General features: G+C 35.8%; 7 protein-coding genes and 3 non-coding genes across 10 annotated transcripts; 3 read left to right on the top strand and 7 right to left on the bottom strand.

Annotated features, from left to right (window-relative positions):
* Positions 1-297: 297 nt before the first annotated feature.
* FPRO_12181 (uncharacterized protein) lies at positions 298-2,119 on the bottom strand (the record flags this gene model as incomplete). Its single annotated transcript, XM_031221735.1, has 6 exons — positions 298-776; positions 830-1,524; positions 1,580-1,672; positions 1,724-1,837; positions 1,890-1,960; positions 2,012-2,119. 6 exons carry the CDS (start codon positions 2,117-2,119, stop codon positions 298-300), a joined length of 1,560 nt encoding a protein of 519 aa, XP_031087265.1.
* Positions 2,120-2,735: 616 nt separating this feature from the next.
* On the bottom strand, positions 2,736-2,807 carry tRNA. The gene has a single exon. It is a non-coding gene; the product is annotated as a tRNA-Arg (tRNA).
* A 2,555-nt stretch (positions 2,808-5,362) lies between these two features.
* tRNA lies at positions 5,363-5,473 on the bottom strand. The gene is made up of 2 exons: positions 5,438-5,473; positions 5,363-5,398 (listed from the first exon to the last, which is right to left on the bottom strand). It is a non-coding gene; the product is annotated as a tRNA-Ala (tRNA).
* Positions 5,474-6,428: 955 nt separating this feature from the next.
* On the top strand, positions 6,429-6,818 carry FPRO_12180 (uncharacterized protein; the record flags this gene model as incomplete). Its single annotated transcript, XM_031221734.1, has 1 exon — positions 6,429-6,818. One exon carries the CDS (start codon positions 6,429-6,431, stop codon positions 6,816-6,818), a length of 390 nt encoding a protein of 129 aa, XP_031087264.1.
* Positions 6,819-7,332: 514 nt separating this feature from the next.
* On the bottom strand, positions 7,333-7,764 carry FPRO_12179 (uncharacterized protein; the record flags this gene model as incomplete). Its single annotated transcript, XM_031221733.1, has 2 exons — positions 7,333-7,641; positions 7,693-7,764. 2 exons carry the CDS (start codon positions 7,762-7,764, stop codon positions 7,333-7,335), a joined length of 381 nt encoding a protein of 126 aa, XP_031087263.1.
* Positions 7,765-15,109: 7,345 nt separating this feature from the next.
* On the bottom strand, positions 15,110-15,554 carry FPRO_12178 (uncharacterized protein; the record flags this gene model as incomplete). Its single annotated transcript, XM_031221732.1, has 4 exons — positions 15,110-15,112; positions 15,215-15,259; positions 15,420-15,466; positions 15,542-15,554. The coding sequence occupies 4 exons, from the start codon at positions 15,552-15,554 to the stop codon at positions 15,110-15,112; spliced, it is 108 nt and encodes a 35-aa protein (XP_031087262.1).
* Positions 15,555-16,098: 544 nt separating this feature from the next.
* Positions 16,099-17,091, top strand: FPRO_12177 (uncharacterized protein; the record flags this gene model as incomplete). Its single annotated transcript, XM_031221731.1, has 1 exon — positions 16,099-17,091. The coding sequence occupies one exon, from the start codon at positions 16,099-16,101 to the stop codon at positions 17,089-17,091; it is 993 nt and encodes a 330-aa protein (XP_031087261.1).
* A 609-nt stretch (positions 17,092-17,700) lies between these two features.
* FPRO_12176 (uncharacterized protein) lies at positions 17,701-18,408 on the top strand (the record flags this gene model as incomplete). Its single annotated transcript, XM_031221730.1, has 1 exon — positions 17,701-18,408. One exon carries the CDS (start codon positions 17,701-17,703, stop codon positions 18,406-18,408), a length of 708 nt encoding a protein of 235 aa, XP_031087260.1.
* Positions 18,409-19,609: 1,201 nt separating this feature from the next.
* Positions 19,610-19,709, bottom strand: tRNA. Its single transcript is given in 2 exon segments — positions 19,610-19,653; positions 19,672-19,709. It is a non-coding gene; the product is annotated as a tRNA-Leu (tRNA).
* A 69-nt stretch (positions 19,710-19,778) lies between these two features.
* On the bottom strand, positions 19,779-20,996 carry FPRO_12175 (putative TRP5-tryptophan synthase; the record flags this gene model as incomplete). The annotated part of the gene is made up of 1 exon (XM_031221729.1): positions 19,779-20,996. The coding sequence occupies one exon, from the start codon at positions 20,994-20,996 to the stop codon at positions 19,779-19,781; it is 1,218 nt and encodes a 405-aa protein (XP_031087259.1).
* Between the last annotated feature and the right edge of the window lie 88 nt (positions 20,997-21,084).

Below are 21,084 nucleotides of genomic sequence, written 5' to 3'. Positions count from 1 at the left end.
TGTGGTTATCAATTGGTTGGCTGGGATTGGCTAGACGTCCTAGACACCAGCCACCTAGGCGAATCTTAAGTTACCTCATCAAGATTACCATATTGTTTGGCGAGATAACAGTAAAATAGTGGTAGGGGCAGTCAAATGGCTTATCATACCAATGAACCACAATCACTGTCAGAATCACCAAGTGAAGGATCGTGTTTTGAGATATCAAGTAATCATTACGTATATTGTGACACAGCCAGGGATCAGCTGATTTGACCCGTATCCATCGAAAGACAGTATCGCATTCATCAAAGTAAACTAGTGTAGTGTTCCCTCCAAAACTTCGGCGTCTGTCAGTGGGCCAACATACCGCTTGCTCACCCTCAGCGGCCAATAGATGCAGCCAAACACCAGAGCACCACCCAATACAACAGGTGCATAGTTCATGTTCACCGGGGTTATCGGCTGATAAGGAGGGAAAAGAAGGAAGATGCAGGTATACATGAGATAAATCACCGCAATGATGTTGATGGGTAGGCCTGCTTTACCGAGTCTCCAAGGACCCCAGCGCAGAGTATCCGGGCGGAATAAGCGCCGCCAGATTAACAGAATGATGGGAAGAAGGTATGAGGCCTGTAGACTGACGACCGCAAGGGATAGGATGGCATTGAAAGCTGTCGTAGAACCAATGTTGATGAGACTCAACAACATAAGCAGGAAGCTGACGACGACAATGGATACAGTGGGGATTTGTCGACGTTTGTCAACGCTTGCAATACGCTCAGCAAATGGGAGACCTGTGTAATGAATTGTTAGTTATCTGTAACTTATAACGATCAAACTGACCTACCTCCGTCTCTAGCAAACGCCCACATGATGCGAGCCGCCGCTGTGAGGAGAGGAACTGTTGACAAGCATGCCATAACAGTAATCATAGCGGTCATGGTAGTAGCAGCCGCAACGCTACCGGTCATATGAAGGAAGATCTCGATAATAGGAAACCCTGTAGGTGTAGCCAAAGCCGCCGAAATGTCTCCCATAAAGAAGAGAATTATAAGGAGGAAGGCAAAACCCAAAGGCCCGTTAACCAAGAGGCAACCAACCATGGCCCTGGGTACACCCATCTCAGCATTGTTCATCTCCTCGCTAAGATGTGTGGCACCATCATAGCCGATAAGAACATAGCAAGAGCTGAGAAGTCCTATACTCCAAGCCACGGCGTCGTTTCCCCATCCAGAATTGTTCTCGAAGTGGGAAAAGACCCATTCGGCCGAGTGCTTGGTCGGTGAAGTCACGGCCATGGTGACTATGATTGCGATGAAGAAGGTGACGTGTAGCACGAGGGTCAGCTTCTCGATGAGCGGCAGCTTGTTACTGCAGAAGATACAAATGCAAGCAGAGCCGAGAAGGACGGCCCAGAAGAGTAGCGTGCCATGCCATCTTTGGAAGACGTAGGAATCGGGATAGTTGAGGACGAGGAGGCCTTGGATCTGTGTTCCGGCAAGAAAGGGGGCACTGCCAGCAGAGGCTATCCAGCCTAGCGTTCTTCATCCTGTCAGTCTACATTTTCGTCTCCTGTCGAGGTTCGAGCATTACTCACGAGATATATCCAGCGAGCCAGCTGGTCAAGGGTCGGCTCGTTTTCGGACTCAGCTTGGCTACGAAGTGGTATTGTCCACCAGCGGTAGGATAGCTAAGGATGAACGCGTCAGCATTTACACAGAATGTGAATGAGCTAGCTTACCTGGAAGCCAGTTCAGCTAAGGAACTGGCAGAACAGAGTGATCCGACAAAGGCCACGATGACGCCGTAAACAAGGGATACTGCCCCTCCGCTGACAAGCCCAGCAGCAAGTGTACTTCAGAGAAAGGTCAGTTTGAGTCAAGCAGCAACAGCGACAGGTATCGAACCTAGATAATGCTTCCCATGTTGCCATCAGGTTGACGCATGTCGCAACCATGGCAGTAAGAGAGAAGTTGCGCTGTCATGACCAGTCAGCACGCCCACACGTCTCGGAACCAGTATCTCATACCTTTGTCTGCTGAACATAGCCATGGCGCTCCAAGTTTTGTTCATCTTGGTTCTGCGAACCAAGATGCTTCTCATTGTCAATTGCAGGAGATGCCATATCGAGAGACATGTTGATTTCCAATTCGATGTCTGTGAGAGGGAGAATAACAAGAGCGTGCTCGGAACTTTATCTTCGTTTCGGTTATCATGCTTCGGAACCCCTGGTCTGGGGTAACGGCAGACGCGGCAGGCATTAGGCCTCTAGCGTGCTGCATTGGGGAAAAAAGTGCGCGTGGCGATGCTGACTAGCGTGGTAGTCGCTATCATCACCAGGGGAGAGTCATTGGTGAAGCCTACCCCGCGTTTTTTCGATAAAGGCTTGTTGTCCGGGACTGATTCCGACCTGACCATAGAATGTAGATATCCAATTCCGAGGCCTTGATCATCACCGAAATAATCCCAACGAACTCAGATATCGCAGAGTCGTAATTACGAAAACTCAGGAACAAATCATAAGTGAGGTTTACTAAGCTGCATATAACGCTGGCCAAACAAAATTCTATGTTGTAGAACCTACACTGCAAGACATGCATGAATTCCGTGCCGTAGCGTGCTAAGAAGTCGCAAGTCAATAGCAAGTTCTGGGAATCTTACAGCGGTGCAAGAACTTGATAGAGCCGGGAATTAAGTTTGAATCACTAACAGATGCAAAAAGAAGAGCTTGCCATAGAAGAAGCAAAAAGAACTGATCACGCTGGGGATCGAACCCAGAATCTTCTGATTCGTAGTCAGACGCCTTGCCATTGGGCCACGCGACCGGATTATTTGTTATGCCAGAGCCGCCAGAGTTTGGGTCCATGTCGCTACAGGGTACGCTCGATCGAAGCTTGCTAATCGGTGTGAACAAAAATGAAATGAAGCAACTGATTTTGATCTTGTAGCACTGATGGCCTTATCCTATGATGGGCGCTATAGAAGATTAGATAGGTAACTTGGGCCTTGGACTATCAAGGGACCCTAGGTCTTAATCGCTTGTTCTATGCAGAAGTGTAGGCGCAAAATGGTTTGCGGTTCCACGTTGTTCAGCCGATCCTGTTGCTCGATGTGCGTTCTTGGATCATAACCATCCTGATCAAGCCTGTGACTCATCGCCCACTCCTCAATTACTGACCATTTCCGGCAAATATGCGTTGTAGTCGCATTTGAAAGGTTTTTCCCAACCTGAGGTGCCCAATACCAACGTATCAGACTCAAGTCAGCATTGCACATAAGACTCTGTCGAATCGAGTCAATGCAGTGAAACTTGTGCATAGTTTGTAACCTGCCCAGGCCCCCTTCCGTTGAGTTGAAGTCCCTTAACATCTTCCGAATATCATTGAGGCAGTGCAATTGGTGGTATACATCAAGACTGGTAATGTAGTAGTCTGTCGTTCCCGAGCTACGAGTTTGGTTAGGTATGATTCGTCACAAGGTGAAGTACAATCACTTACTGGTCTTCGGGGAAATCTGAATTGAAGGTGACTATCTCGTACTGGACTGCGCTCTGTGCTGGAGCTTCTAAAGTTAGGAAAGTTTCCGAGGAGTGTTATGCCACGGTATCATATAATAGAGAGTATCAGGCCAGGGAGGTAAAGGTGATCTTGTTCTCGCCCACAGGCACAGAAATGAGATAATCAGAAGAAGGTTGAGTAAGAGAGATGTAAACGCAATGGCAAACATGCATTTGGGAATCCTCTGCCTGAAAGATTGCTCAACTCGTGTTTCCCAATCTCGCGAGTCATCCAGGTGTTCATCACCATTCTTCAACAGCCGATCATGAGATTCAGGACTCTCCCGGCTTTCCGGGGAAGACCGCGTCATTTTTGTTGTCAGAGGACTAGCAAGTCTAAACTTGACAATGCAAAACATAACAAACAAATGTCACTCGTTATATGGCACACATGAACGGGTTTCCGTGTTGCTCTAGCGCTGACATGCAACTCATCTTATCCTATCCTTCGGTCATCACTACGCCGAGCCCTCACTTACGTTCGCGACGTACTATGCCGGTGAGATCACTGTGCTTCTGTAGATGGTTGTCGCTCATAGAATTATCCCCTCTTGTAGGATTTAGGCTGTGCCAAGACGCATGCAAGATCGAGCTTTTATTCATCAGTCACAATACTGACTACGGACTTTCAGCACTAGGAAATCCTTCGTAGGAGTATGCTAAAACCTAATCCAACGAGTCGGCACACAATGTAGTTTGACCATGTCTACAAAACTCTTCATGCACACTCATCACAGGTGCCATAGGAAGCTTTCCGGCTTCCGTTATCCGAGCTGTTACCTCAATTCTCGAAATGTATGTCGATTTATGAGCACAACGTGACATTCCCCCGCAGATGACGAGAGTACTTTTGCTTTCAAAGGATATATCAAAGGGATATAACGTCAATTTCGGAACAGAATTACACCGAGATGATGAGAGTCAAAGGTGAATATAATCTCATCATTAACACAGAACTCTACAGGCAAGCAACAGCGATATCATTCATCAACAAACTCTATTCTACTATCATCACGTATTTTGAAAACAAGAATCAAAAGCTTTGACGACATGAAGGCCTCTTATATTCTCGCACTCAACGCTCGCCTACTTGCTTTGGCAGCACCTACACCTGCCAATAGCCAACTCTCCAAGAAGGCCGAAGCCGAGAGCTTCTTCCTCTAAACTGATGTCGCTTGGTTCGACGTCGGTGATAAGAAACGTGCCGTTTCTGAAAAGACCTCGACCAAAAAGCGTGCTCCAGCTGATGCTGACGCTGAAATCTTCTTCTTGCAAACAGACGTTGAGTGGTTTGATGGCGGAGACAAGAAGCGCGCTTCAATCGACAAGAGAACTCCAATTGTGAAGCGTGATCAGACTGAGAAGCGTGAACCTTCTGGCGCTGAGACTGAGAGCTTCTTTCTTCAGACTGATGTTGGGTGGCTTGATGGTGGTGATAAGAAGCGGGCGACCGATGATGCCAGATCAAAGGAGTAGGCGTCTTGGTCTCAGTTAGTTACTGGACATTACTTTATCGCGCAATTGCGTTGCATGATCAAGCTTTGTATGCTTCATGTAATTATACGAAACTCAAACAGGGCCATCAATAGTGTATTTGCGTCTCGTCACCACTGTGCCCTCATTTTCATGACTCAAATTTCCTTGTCCCGCAAATAATATGCGAAAGAAAAGCCCGAAGGTTGTTGCGATCACACGGAAGGTTACATACTCAACTCGGAGCCAGACGTAATGCTGCATGGCCAAGTCGTGTACAGACACACAAAAACGTCAGCGTCTTGTTATAGGGCAAAAATGAGGATGCTGGCGGGATTCAACCACCGTTAATGGACGAACAGGGAATCGAACCCTGGACCACTCCCAGACGCGGCGATCTGTAGCTCGGACGGAACATGCCTAGCATGCTAAGGGAGTATTATACCACCAAACCATTCGCCCAGGACTTGTTGTGGAATGCCGTACGCCTCCTTGGACATACCACGGACGCATACAGCCGATCGGCAAATCCCATCCCATGATGCCATTCTTGAGGGCTATCGTTCATCCGCTCTAAGGTCTGAGTATATAACGTACAGTTACGTCGTTTGTCGCGTCGTTTGTCGCTTCATGTGTTTGATTGAACGTTATCACAATCTCATGAGCCATCTTTTCATTACCTAGCTCCGCCCACAATCGATCATACAATGTTTTCGGCTGTAAAATCTAGACCAAGCTGGTATTATCGTGTCCAAGGCCTTTTGAGACCGCTATCACCGTGGAGAAACCAATTTGTTCGACAACAACGCCGACCCACGCCCTGAAGACTTTGATGAGGATCTTTCCGATTGTTCCACTTTCTCTTGCGCCTCTAGAAATGGCTGTGAATATGGCACCGAAGAAATTTGCGAATATCACAGAAATTTAGACGTGGAAGGTCGAGATCCGGACAAGGATATCGACAAAGACGATCGCGATGACATGGTGTACTTTGAGATGAAGCTAGACCGGCTTGCTCGCAAGAGAGAATTGTGCGCACAGAAGAAAATGGATGAAAAGATGAGAAAGAAGAGTGACAAAATACAATGAGAAATTCAGAGAGTGAATGAACGAGAGATTAAGAGAGGAGAGGAGGAAGGAAGCTCAGAAGATCAAAGTCTACGAGGATGCGGAAAAAGCCGGTGATGTTTGGAGACAGTACAGAAGAGCACTGAGACCTTGGAAAACATATGAAGAGTTGGCTACTAAGAACGATATCGCACTCGAGATGCGTTATGTCAATGAAATCCAAGGCGCGCTCAACCAGGCGCAATCCCTTGAGGAGACGTCTACTCCTCTCAACCTCAGCCTCATGAAAACGTTCAAGCTCTAGTCAATCGATAACATCAAGCACTGCCCTTATCAGATTTCTCCTTCGATGTACATCGAGTTTAGCAGCAGGTTCGAATATGGCGAGTTCAATCGCGGACAGATTCAGACGCTAAGAGCTGAAAAGCTCTCCGGGCACATATATTTACTCGCAGACACTGTCTGTGAGATAGACAATTTCGCGCCACCAGAGCACTGTAGCACCAAAATTCATAACTTGGGAACAAAAGAAGAGCCGGTACATATTCAGTTCTTCAACGACAATTATCTGACTCTCAAGATAAGTCGCGAGACGGTATTTCGACATTGCGAGGAGAAGGTCCCTTGGATTGTACCTTCTTTTTTTACGTACTACGGCATTTATGAGAAATACATGGTTGATGAGAAAAAGCGGGAAGAGGAACAATGGGAGACTGAGGAAGAAATCCTTATCGAATGAGTGATTAAGCTTCAAGGTCGAGCGTATCGCGAATGAGAACTGGGTACTGCCAACCAGCAGTGCTGAGTGGTAGTCCAAAGGAGTGTATACATGCGGTGATCCTTCGCGAGGTTTTAGTAGCTGCTGACTGCATGTCTATGGATAAAAGACTGTCTTTTTTATAGTGATAAAGGAACGCAGATCTTGGCTTTTAGTTACCCGAAGTGATGTTTCCTAATTTACTGGCTTTTGATATTGGACTGTATCGGTGTTTGTCATAGTATCATTCCTCAAATGCCCATTAAAAGTAAACTGCCTCCTAACATATTCTTATGAGAGCCATACTCTATGAGAGCTCCGAAGTTATTGACATTTCTTTACAACATAAACATAATAATCAAAGCCTCCACCGTCTTCTAGTACCTCTACTTCTATGTCAAAGATGTTATCTGGGTTCAGTAACAGGTATATAAAATGGGGTTGTCTGAAAGTAATCGATATGTCCGCTTTTAGCACACAACGTGGCTACAAGTTGTTAGAGCCATCTTTTCCTGTCGAAAATATCCATCCATGAACCTCTTTCGGGTATTTGCATGTATTTTCCCTCACCTTCATGGGGGCTCCAAGGACTGCCGTGAATCATGGTGTCCAGCATTCCTTTATCAGAAGCGACATCTACTGGACCAGTCGCAATTAATAATAGCATATTTCGGACACTAACCCTACCCCAATCGATCCATTCAATTTCCTTCTGTCTCTCTGTCATCACACCAACCACTACAGGAGAGAAGCTGACGCATAATCGCCTTTGGTAGCCATGCTCAGCAAGCTTAGCAGGGATAACCTGTGCTGAGATTAGGTTACTTGAGAAAACCTCAATTAGCGATGGACTCACACTATCTCCTGAGCGAAGGCGAAGAATGCTTCCAATAAAAACTAAGTGCCGCTTCCAGACCCCTTTTAGCATCTTTCCTTCATTTAAATGTGATATTATGATCAACAGACTTTAATTACGGGCCAGCCCCTAGAGAGCTATTGGCGCAATTTCAAATTATAGGGTTTTAATATACATTTCTTTATCTTATTATAAGTTAACTCAGGGGCTCCCCATTACCCCTTGCTTCTCGTCGCCCTAAGCGACACATAGGGGTCTAATTGGCTAAAGGATGTCTTAAAGATCCTTGGCAAATGAATAGTTTCATAGGTAACAAGGACAGGCCAGGTCACAATAAGCAAGTAGTAATAAGAAGCCCTTAATTAATAAAGGCATAAGCTTTTCATATATATTGTTTTTTAAATATACTATTTATAGAAAGTGTTTATTAATAGTTTATTATTTTATTATTAAAAATTTTTATAATTATTAATATAGAAAAATAAAAATAAAACTTTCTTATTCTTAAGAAAAATATAAAGGGTTTACTGCATATAAAGCTCTATTATAAGGGTCAAAAAGCAAATTTATTATAACCCTAGCGTTTACATTATATATATCTTAAGGGACCTATAAAACTTACCTAATAAGAATATAACTGCCTAAATTAACTATTAGGAGGTATATTTAATAATAGACTAATTTAATATAAAACTGACTAATATTAAACTAATAGCAGTCTAGAAGTATATTACACTAAGACCGATAATAACCTTACTTATAGTTAGCCCTACTAGAGGATACTTTAGTATATATAAAATATATTTATTTACACTTTTATAGATTCTAGCTTACTAGCTATTAATAAAACTTCTTTATATTAATTAAGTCTAATATATATTAAATCTACTATTAAGAGATATAATACTTTAATAAACCGCTTAATATTATACCTTATATAATCTGCTAATAATAAACCTAATATAGTTTAGTTTATTTATAGTTAGGAACTAACTATTATATATTAATAGCTTTTATTTAGACTGTATTATATTATACTAAGTAATATAAATATAATAGCTATATCAGTCTAACCTGCCTAATAGTATTATACTGCTTCTATTAATTACCTCTTTACTAACTAAATTATAAGAGATAACAATAATAATTCTTTTAAAGAAGAAAATAAAGAAGTTACTTAACTTTAATAGTAAGTTATTAATATAACTATTAAAATAGCTAAGCTTTATTAAATACTTATAGAAACTATAAATCTTTAAGCCTAATAGGCAATAAGTAACTAAAATAGACTTTAAGAAATATAAAACCTTATAAATATTACAGTAATAGGTAAAGATACTAGAGAAATACTTAAGCCTAACCTACCTAAACTATTTAATAGAATCTCTAATAAGCTAGCTATATTCCTTACTTAATATAAAGCCTTTATAATCTACTATTTAACTTAATTTAGAAAAGACTTTATTAAAACTATATATATTACAGAATGCCTTAAAGGTATAGCTATATAATAGTTCTAACCTATTATAGAGGACTATATTAATAAACCTAAAACAGAATAATAACCTTAAATATTTATGCTATATAATAATTTTAATATATTTAAAAATATACTTAAATAAGCATTTAGAATAGTTAATAAAAAAGGATATACTAAATAATATATTAAGTCCTTAAGATAAATTAAATTAGCTTCTAAATATATAGCAAAATACTAATAGCTAATATTAAAGCTACCTTAAGATTAAAATATCTTTATATCACTTTTCTTTAATAGACTTAAAGAAACTATCTAAATAGAATTATATAAAATACTTAAATCTAATACCTTAGTTAAGTATATTAAGATAGCAGTAAAAATTAATAACTATTAATATACCTAAAGAACCTAAAATAATAAATATAATTAAAGATAATAAGGAAATAAACCCTACTATAATATAAATTAAGAAAGATAATAAGATATTAATATCTCTTATAGAACTAAATCTAGATTAATAACTATAGAAATTATACTTAAAGATAAATTAAAACTTACTTACTAGAATTGCAGTAAGAAAGGTTATAAGGACTTTAAATATAAAAACCCTATTAAGACTAACTAAAAGTATAAATTAGTATTCTATATTCTAGAAAGTAAAAAGGTAAATACTATTAAAAAAGATAAAGATAATAATAAACTATAAATAGCTATTTAAACTATTAATATAATTTAATCTAGATATAATAGATTAGGACTACCTGATTTCTTCTATATAAATAACCTATTCTTTAGTAAGGAAGAAATATTTAATATATACTATCTTAAAATTCTATTAAAGTAAAGATTTATATTAAATTGCCTTATTCTTATTAAAAGAAATAAAATTAAAGAAGAAAAGAAAGAAGTTAAGTAAATCTATAAATAGAAAAAACAATTAAACTTTAGTTATAAAGAATAAAAGAAATAATAAAAGAAAAATAAAAAAAACTAAAAAAATAAAGATAATTAATAATAGAAACCTATATTTAGTTTAAATATATAAACTACTTAAGGAAGATCTATTACTATAGTTAGAAAGGGAAAAAAAATTAATCTTAACCTAAATAATAAACTTAATACTAACTTAATTTTTAATAAAAATATAAATAAAGTATTATTATAAATATTTAAGAAAATAGAAATACCTCTTAAAATAGAAGGAGGCACTATTTAGTATAAACCCTATTTAGCAGTAAATAATATTTCTATAAGAGTTATAATAAAATAACCTAATTAATACTATAAAGATTTAAATTATATAGAAGCCTCTAGACTTACTTAAGAATCTAAAGCTAGAAAAATTAAAAGAAAAATAGGATAAAATATTTAGAATATAAAATATATACTATAACTTAATAAATTTAGAAATAAAGTATAGTTTAGTAAAATAATTAAATATACTAAATTAGCTAAAGTAAGAGTAATTATAAAATAAGATAATACTATTTATATTTAGTTATATATAAAAGATAAAGTAAAAGACTTAATAATACTTAAAGAAGAAATTTAAATTAAAGTAGACCTTAAAAAATATATAAATTATCTAAATTACTAATAGATATTTTAGGTATTATATATATAATATTACTGCCTATAATATAGGCAGGAAAAAGAAATAAATAACTACTTTTTAGTATAGATTAGAGAATATAAGGAATAAAAATCTTACTTAATTATTAATATCCTAGGATATTAAATTACTAAAAGATATAGAGGGACTTAAGTAACTAAACTTATAGTATATATTAAAACCTAAGAATAAGCCCTAAATTATATTTAGAATATTAAATAAATTATAGAATAGAAAAACTATATCTAGTAAAAATAAAATAAAGAAAAAAAAAACCTAAATAAAGATATCTATAAAGCTATTATAGAAGTAGATAGGCTAGAAAAAAATAACACCCTTAAAACCAGCTAAATAGATAAAGCACTGCAATATAATAATAATATAAAGCAATTAATATAGAAAGTAAAAGCAGAATTTTAATATAAATTAGCTATATAATATAATTGCCTTAATAATATTAACTATTATAAAAGTAAATACAGTTATAATTATCTATAAGGAAAAGAAACCTACTATCTATAAAAGAGCGCCAGATAAGTAAAAAAGCAGAAGAAAATAAACTTCCTATAAAAGCTTTATAAACTACAGTTAATAAATAATAATAAATATACCTAAACTTAAAAGTTAGAATTAAAGGTAAGTAGCTAAATACACTTATAGATAGTAGAGCTATTATAAATCTTATTTTCCTTAAAATAGTTAATAAACTAAGGCTACTATAGAGAGATAAGAAGAAACCCTATATAATATAAAATAGAGAAGGAAGTGCCTATATCTATAAAAATAGAAATATTACCTAAAAGATTAATTACTTAAAGGTATTTATTAATAGAAAAAATTAAGGCATTAATTTTAATATTATTTCTACTTAAGAATATAATTTAATACTTAAATACCTATAGCTAATATACTATAACCTATAATTTAACTAAAAAACTAGCTAGGTAATCTATAAAAATTACCCTTTAGATAATAAAAACGATTTAAATAATAATAATATAAGATTTTAAACTTTAATTAATAAGAGTAGTAAAAGATAGAGTAATAAAATATTACCTATTTTAAAAGGAATATAATATAAGCTTTATAAAGGCAGAAATAAATATATTAAATAAATAATAATAACTCTTAAAAGACAGTTTAAATAACTAGATTAAGATCTTTAAGAGATAAAATAAATTACTAAAAAGAAATCTAATAAATAACTTAAGGATATATCTATAAAATATTAAATTTATAAAAAACTATTTTAAAAGGAACTAAAAATAAAATTACCTTAATATATAAATTATAATATTAAAATTATACTAAAGGATAGTAAGAACTTAAAATTCTTCTTAATCTATAATCTTACCTAATTAAAGCTTAATATACTTAATAAATAAATAAAAGATATACTAAAGAAAGGATATATTAAAACTTTAAAATCTTTAGCTAGATATTTAGTTATATTTATATTAAAGCTAAACTTAAATAAATTATAACTTATAGTAGACTACTAATAGTTAAATAAGATTATAGAAAAAGATAGAATACTATTACTACTTATTACTAAACTTAAAGATTGCCTATTTAATAAAGGATAGTTTATAGCACTTAATTTTAAGTCTGCCTATAACTTTATTTAAATTAAAGAAGGTAATAAATAGAAAATAGCCTTTAGAATAAAATATAGATTATTTAAATATCTAGTTATGCCCTTTAGATTAATAAATATACTAGCAGTATTCTAATATATAATTATAAATATATTTTAAAAATACCTTAATATCTTTATAGTCTGCTATTTAGATAATATCTTTATCTTCTTTAATATAGAAGAAAAGTATATAGAATATATCTATAAGGTTTTAAAAGCACTATAAGATACTAATATATTTATTAAACCTATAAAAAGCTACTTTTATTAGAATTAAATAATATATTTAAGTTATAAAATTTTATATAATAAAATTAAAATAGATAAGTATAAAATTACTATAATTACTAAATAGAAAGTATCTATAACAGTTAAAGAAATATAATCTTTCTTAAGATTTATTAACTATTATTAATAATTTATTAAGAACTTTAGTAAAATTACTATATTACTTATTAAAATTATTAAGAAAGATAAAATCTTTAAATAGAATAATAAAGCCTAAAAAGCTTTTAAATAGCTTAAAATAGCTATTATAAGTAAACCAGTTTTAGTTATATTTAACCTAAAACAGTAAGTTAAACTTAAAATTAATACTTCTAATTTTACCTTAAGAGGATAAATAGGATAATATAATAATAAAGGTATACTATACTTTATTACTTTTTATTTTTATAAGATATATAGAGCAGAACTTAATTACCCTATTTATAATAAAGAATTCTTAGTAATTATTAATTGCTTTAAAGAGTTTAGATATTACCTTAAAGGAAGTAAATACTTAATAAAAGTATTTACTAATTATAAAAATATAACTTATTTTATAATAATATAGAAGCTAAATTAATAATAACTATACTATATTAAATACCTATATAAATTTAACTTTACTATAATATACTGTAAAGAAACTGATAATAGATATATAGATACTATTAGTTAATAATATGACTTTAATATAAGAACTATTAAGATTAAATAATAACTTCTAGAAAAGAACCTATAAGAGAACTATTAGTTTACTTAACCTATTAAAATAATAGTAAGAATAATAGTTATAGAAACAGATAATAAGAAATACAACTTCTTTTATAAATTTTATTTATATCTATTATATAGATATTAAAAAGTAATAAAAACATTTAAAAGACTATAAAAATAAGGTTATAAAATTAGGAAGAAAGAAGTTAAGAAAGTTATTAAGTAATATAACCTATATGCCAGAACTAAAGCATAATGATATAAACCTTATAGATAACTATAACCCTTACTAGTAATATAATAACTTTAGGATTTAATTACAATAGACTTTATTATAAAGCTACCTTTATTAGAAGAACCCTTAACTAGAATCTTCTATAATAGCATTATAGTTATAGTTAATTAATTTATAAAATTTTTATACTATATTATATATTAGGAATTAATAGATATAAAATAACTTTCCTATATTTTTTATAAATATATTATTAATATATATAGACTGCCTAAAGAAATCCTTTTAGATAGAGGAGGTATATTTATAGTAACATTTTAGCAATTACTTATAGATAGATTTAAATTAAATTATTAACTTATAATAATATTTAGACTATAAGTTAATAGATAGATTAAATAAATAAACTAAATACTTAAATAGTACTTACAGTATTATATTAATTATAAATAAAACAATTAAATTAAAAAACTATTAATAGCCTAACTTGCCTATAATACTATATATAATAAAAGTATAAAACTTATATTATTATTTGCAAATTTTAGATTTATATTAAATATATATTATAATATATAATAAAAGAAATTTATTAATTTAGCTATTATTATTAAAAGTAATAATATAAAAAACCTATATAAAGAAATAAAAATAGAACTTGAATTTATTAGAAAATAAATAAAGAATTATTATAACCTAAAATAGTTAAAAGGACTAACCTTTTTAAAAAGAGATATAGTCTATCTAGCTATAAAAAATATTAAAATAGATTAATTAATATATAAATTAGATTATAAATTTATCAGACCTTATAAAGTACTATAGAAAATCTTAAAAAATAATTATAAACTAGATCTATTATTAAAAGTTAGACTCTATTTAATCTTTTATATTTTATTACTTAAATTAGCAGTAAGCATAATATAAGTTAAAACTGATAATAAACTATAAGAAATCTTAAGATTAGAAATCTATAAAGTAGAAGCTATTAAAGATATATATAAAATTAATAGCTAAAGAGAATACTTAATAAAATAGAAAAACTATCTAGAAAATAAAAATATATAGAAATTACTAAAATACTTAATTAATGCCTAAAGACTCCTAAAGAAGTTTTACTAAAATTAAATAAAGGCAAAATATTAAGGAAATTATCCTTTAACCTAAAAGTAAATTAATTAATATTATTTAAAATATAATTAACCTAAAGATTTTTTATTAAAGCACTTTTATATATATTTAATATTAATAATAAATTATCTTATTGCTTTACCTCTTATAAACCTTAATAAGTAGCTTTAAAATATTTCTTTTTTATTTAATTCTAAATCTTATAAATGCAGGATAAATAACTAATAGCTTTAGTAAGGTATATTTATAAAGCTGCTATTTCTTTATAAAGCTTAAAAAGATCTTTACTTACTTAATTTTTATTATTCTTTAATTTCTTTTCTTATTTTATTAATAATATTACTATAAAATTAATAAGGATATTAAATTAAAAAAATATAAATAATTTATATAAAGAGGCAATATAAGTGCTATTATAAGACTTCTTAGCCTAAATATACTTACTATAATATAAGGAATCTGCAGATATAAAATATTTTTTACTTTTATCTATTTAAAAATAATAAGTATATAGTATATTGGCTTTTTTATATATAAATTTAACAGAAAGTATAAATATTTAAATTTTATAATCTTTTTAAGATATCTATTTAGAAATCTAGTTAAATATAGCAGGATATAATAATAAAAGATTTAAGTTAAAACTTACTAAAAGAAGTATAATATTAGTTAAGATAATAGGCCTTAAGGATAAGACTATTAAAGAGGGGAGATTATATTATAACTTTAATATTTACGTTATATATATCCTAAAGGACCTATAAAACTTACTTAATAAAAACATAACTACTTAAATTAACTATTAGGAGGTATATTTAATAACAGACTAATTTAATATAGAATTAATTAATATTAAACTAATAGCAGTCTAGGAGTATATTATATTAAGACTAATAATAACCTTACTTATAGTTAGCCTTACTAAAGGATACTTTAGTATATATAAAATATATTTATTTATACTTTTATAGATTTTAGCTTATTAGCTATTAATAAAACTTCTTTATATTAATTAAGCTTAATATACATTAAATCTACTATTAAGAGATATAATACTTTAATAAACCGCTTAGCACTACGCCCTATATAATCTGCTAATAATAAACCTAGCATGGCTTAGTTTATCTACAGTTAGGAACTAACCGTCACAAAATTAAATTATACACCTTTTTATCTAGGTTCCCCTTTTTAGTATCTACTAATTGGCTAATAACTATATAAGCGAAATTAAAGCTCCTTTTACACTTAAAAAATTATATATAAATAATCTCTTTCTTAGTTCATAGGTCATAGAACAGCACTCATTTTTTATTGTCTTATATAACACCATGTCTTCAAGAGAGTACCCTTCTTGGTTCTGGCGGCTGCGAGAACTACATCAAGATCGAAAGGCTCGCGGCCAGCAAAACAGATACGGCGATCCTGATTTGGCTGTTGAACCCAAAGACTTCGACGAGGATCTCTCTGAGTGTTCAAATGATAGTGAGGAATCGTGCTCCTCTGAGAAAGGTTGCCAGTACGATGAAGACGAATATTGCCTCAAGCATGACATCGATGATCAAAGTTCAGAATCGTCTATAATGAGCGATATCTCTGGGGAGACCTCAAAGACGGAAGCTGCGTATTATGCGCTGAAGGAACAGCGAGAGGAGCGCAAGAGCCAGTTAAAAGACTGGAAGAGACAAGGGATGAGTGAACGTCAGAACGAAAGTTGGGCAGAGGAAGCTGCTCAGAAAGAAATCGAGCGCGAGGAGCGTGAGATACAGACGGTCAAAGCCGCACTCGCCGAAACAGAAAAGTCCAAAAAGAAATCTGGCATTCTCAAAAGTTTGGAAGGCAGGGTCTTTAGACTTTTCTCTACCGATCACGTCAAGTACTGCTATTATGCAGACTGCCTAACAACATACATCGAATTCTACGCTCCTGAAGATTCATCCCCATCGCCGGACGATTCAGGCCGAAGAGAGCCGGTGGAAGGCCATGTTTACCTGATATTTGGAGACGCTTGTAATGTTGACTCATTCGTCCGCCCAAAGTACCCCAGCACAAAATTCCACCAGCTCAAAGTCAACCGCGGACGTCGAACAGTGGATATTCAGTTTTTCCATGATAACTTCTTGGTACTCAAGATGCCTCGCGATATCGTCTTTTCGCACCAGGGCATACAGCCGCCAATGGATGCGCCGCAAGTCTTCACCTATTATGGCATTGATGAAGAATATAACGTCCCGGATGATCGGAGGAAAGAGAAGGCTGAGTTACTTGAGAGGGCTAAGCGACTTGAGAAACCTAGGCGACGTCGCTCAGCATCCCCTCAGTGATCAGTCAATCGCAATCGCCGGCTCTTTATCAAGACGAGGCTCCTGAGTGTTTTTGATCACTGCTCATTCATGAATGCGACTTGACTGCACATGAGGGTAGGTTGGGGTTATGTGGGATTGTGAGAAGGGGAACGTTCAGATCGACCGGGGAAGTTACCCGTTACTGATAGATAGTTGGAATTATGTGTTTTAATACTCAGTTTATGTATAATGTGTCATTGATGCGCCCAGGGTACTTGTGATCGACAAGATCGCCATTCTGGGGCACTTGATGCGAGATAACCCCCAAATCAAAGAGCTTATAATGTTTCCCATGCTATACAAAATGACTGTCATAAGATGGTTAAATGGCCAGACTTAGTCAAAATGCTAACGCGCGGTTCATGTGATATTCACCCTCCCACATTGCCTGTTGATTGGATGGTCATGGATTAGAAAAGTCAGAGATCCCAGTACACCGCCTACCATCCACCCCCTCATCTGAAATGTCTCATAAACTATGATGAGACGTGTTCTTTGCCTTCGTACTTAGACCTGAAGCTTCTCTGAACCTCAATTCTACACATACCACGTCTCTTGAGCACTGCCGATTTTGTTTTGCACAGGAAAATGTCTTCAAGAACCTACCCAGCCTGGTTTCACAGGGTACGGAGCCTGGTGCAAGACCGTAAGGCACGGGGACAGGCCTTTAGATATTATGACGATGAACTACCTACCAGGCCCCAAGACTACGACGAAGATCTCTCTGAATGCCCCAATGATAGTGGGGACTCTGACCAATCGTCTATACTGAGCGACATCTCCGGAAATGCCTCCAGCGAAAAGGTCCAGTACTATGCAATGAAGAAACAGCGAAATGAACGCAAGAAGCAATTGAGAGATCGGAGGACCGGGCAAGGGTCGAACCAAAGCGATGACGAATGGTCTGAAGAGACAGAGGTCCAGAAGGAGTTGGAGATCGAAGAGGAAGAGATTAGGCCGATCAAAGAAGCCCTCACCGAAGCACAACAGTCACCCGAAGAGAATTCTGCTCACCTCAAAAAGCTAGGAGGTAGACTCTTTAGGCTCTGGTCTACTGACCACGTAAAGTACTGCACTTTTGAGACTGCGCCGAAGAGATACATTGAGTTCTACGATCCCAAGGAATTCCGAGGATTCAAAACCTACCCAGACGGTAAAATTGACGGTCATATTTATATGGTGTCGGACGACATGTGTGAAATTGATAATTTCACACCCCCCAAAAACCCAAGCCTGGACTTCGTTCGGCTTGATGGAAATCCAGGCCGTCATTGTTTTGAGGTTCAGTTTTTTTGATAACCACCACTTGACACTCAAGATGCCCAAGGATTTGGTGTTTTATAGGCAGGCAATAAGTCCGCCCTCGGAAGCGCCAGAAGTCTTTACCTACTACGGTATCTGCGAAAAATATTCGGACAAACTCTACAGAGCAAAGCAACGAAAGGAGGCTCAGGGAAAATGATGTTGTTCAGCATCCCATTGCCTGGTCAGGCGCCTATGATAGGTTGATTATCCATGGAGCTTCCTTGGTGTTTGTTCATTCTCACGATTGCCTTTTCATTTGCTTCCTCATCTTGGGAAAAGCTTTTCTGGATGAGATTTGGTGCAACACAAGGGACCGAAGTAGCCAGGACAAGTACGAGATGCAAATTTAGGTAATTATCAGTAAAAGTTTCTCATTTGTGATTGATCGCTGCAACCATTTGTCTTTCTCGCTCCTACTCAGCCATTCCGTCTTTTATCTCTCTCACAGGTCATCCCGACAGCTTGCAGTCACCACTTAGTGGAACTTGATTCGCCTCAGCAAATGAATCGTCGCATGCATCCTTGACTCTATTGAACTCGATTGTGCCTTGCAAGTCCTTAGCATAAGTCGTGCCATAGACCTCTTCAATAAACGCAAAGATGAGATCCAGCCCGGAAGTGACGCTGTTGAAGGCGAGAAGAATGGGAGGCAAGAGTTTCATGGCTAAGGAGTTGACAGAGATATATGCAAAACAATGCCGACCTACCTCAATTGTACAGTCAGAGTCACTTATATACACCAATCTGATACGGCGGAATTTGCAAGATTCATACATAGTTAGTTTAATGGACAAACCCGCTCGACCTCTCTTCGGCCATGGACGAGAGAGTTTGAGCATGTGTTATAAGATATAATCTCTATCCCTAGCACTAAACTGGTAGTAGTCCTGATTGCCCATGGCCTCGTCCCTTCACCTTTATCAACTGCATAATGCTTCCTTGGGTTTTAAATGAAGGGCGTACTGTCGACGATCTGGCAATTTAGACATTTATCGTAACTATCGGGCTGTTACCCTTCTGACAGTTCTGAAGTCAGCTGGTGGCAGTTTCAAGGGCACACAAACTGACCCAGGGGCCTCTGACGGTTGAGCTGTTGATGACAGCAACATCTTACAGTCCCCTAACTAGTCAAAAAGAGTGTCGTGGTAATTGAGTAAAGTATTACGATATAAAAAGCAAAAAACGACTTATTTGATGAGACTGGGACTCGAACCCAGGAGGATTGCTCCACCAGGAAATTGGTGTCAAGGTTAACCTTAACCTGGCGCCATAACCAACTCGGCCATCTCACCCAAGCTACTGCTGATGCTTCGTCGGCTCAACAACAGTATCTACTACCCTACCAGCCCTTGATACATACATCAACCAGTTCCATGATGCTCGAGAACATAATCTACATCTTTATCTCCTCGTCCCGATAGGTTGACCAGGATCCGCTCTGATGAAGGTCGTTGCGCTGCCAAGCGAATGGCAAATGCGATTGCATGCGCGCTCTCTAGAGCAATGATGATGCCTTCACTCTTGGCCATGCGGAAGAATGTGCCGATGACCTCATCGTTGCCAACAGTTGAGACTGATATGCGCCCAGCATTATGCAGCATGGCCATCTCCGGTCCAATCCCCGGATAGACGAGTCCTGAGGCTACAGATGAGACAGGCGCAGGCCTACCTCCGTCTTGTTGGAGAACCAGCGTCTTTGCGCCATGCAACGTACCTGGTCTGCCGTATGATAGTGTTGCTGCATGATGACCAAGTTTCTCGGATTGTCCCAGTGGCTCCACCGCATGCAATTTCACTTCCGCATCCTCAATGAAAGCAGAGTACATTCCCATCGCATTGGATCCACCAGCGACACACGCAATAACATGTTCAGGCAATGTACCATCAGTCATGACGAGGAACTGCTCTCGCGCTTCTTTGCCAATCACGGACTGGAAATCTCTCACAATCAATGGGAATGGGTGAGGCCCAATTGCCGAACCGATTGCATATAGCGCATGCTCTCGTTGTTCAACATACGCATTGAACGCGGAGTCACTGGCCTCTTTCAAAGCAGACTGCCCCTTAGTAGCAGCGACAACTTTGGCTCCAAGAATCTGCATCCGACCAACATTTGACTTTTGTTTCTCGGTATCGACACCGCCCATATGTATCTCACACTCGAGACCAAAATACGCCGCTGCAGTTGCGAGCGCAACACCGTGTTGACCAGCCCCAGTCTCAGCGATGAGTTTGGTCTTCCCCATTGCTTTAGCGAGAAGTGCGAAACCGACACAGTGGTTGATCTTGTGTGCGCCTGTGTGGTTTAAGTCTTCACGCTTGACGAAGATTTGAGCACCGCCAATTTCGCGGGAGATGTTCTCGAGAAGGTGAATTGGCGTTGGGCGGCCTTGGAGACCGATGCGGACTTTGTTGAGGGTTTGGTTGAAGGAGGGTGAGTGGCGGAGTTCTTGGTACTTGGTGGCCAATTCTTCGAGTGCTTGATGAGCTTCAGTTGGGTAGAAGTTACCGCCGAATTGGCCGTAGTAGCCATTCTGGTCTGGGTAAGTTTCTGAGTGAGGTTGATGAATGCTTCCCATGATGGCAGCAGATGATGATGGAACGATGGAAGACTGGAAGTCAATTGAAGAATATAAGCAATAGTATTATCAACCAGGCATAAAGTAG

This window comes from Fusarium proliferatum (genome assembly GCF_900067095.1).
Source record: "Fusarium proliferatum ET1 genome assembly, contig: FPRO_scaffold010, whole genome shotgun sequence".
Classification (NCBI taxonomy): domain Eukaryota; kingdom Fungi; phylum Ascomycota; class Sordariomycetes; order Hypocreales; family Nectriaceae; genus Fusarium; species Fusarium proliferatum.
Note: the sequence above shows the minus strand (reverse complement) of the source record. Positions and strands in the feature narration are given on the sequence as shown.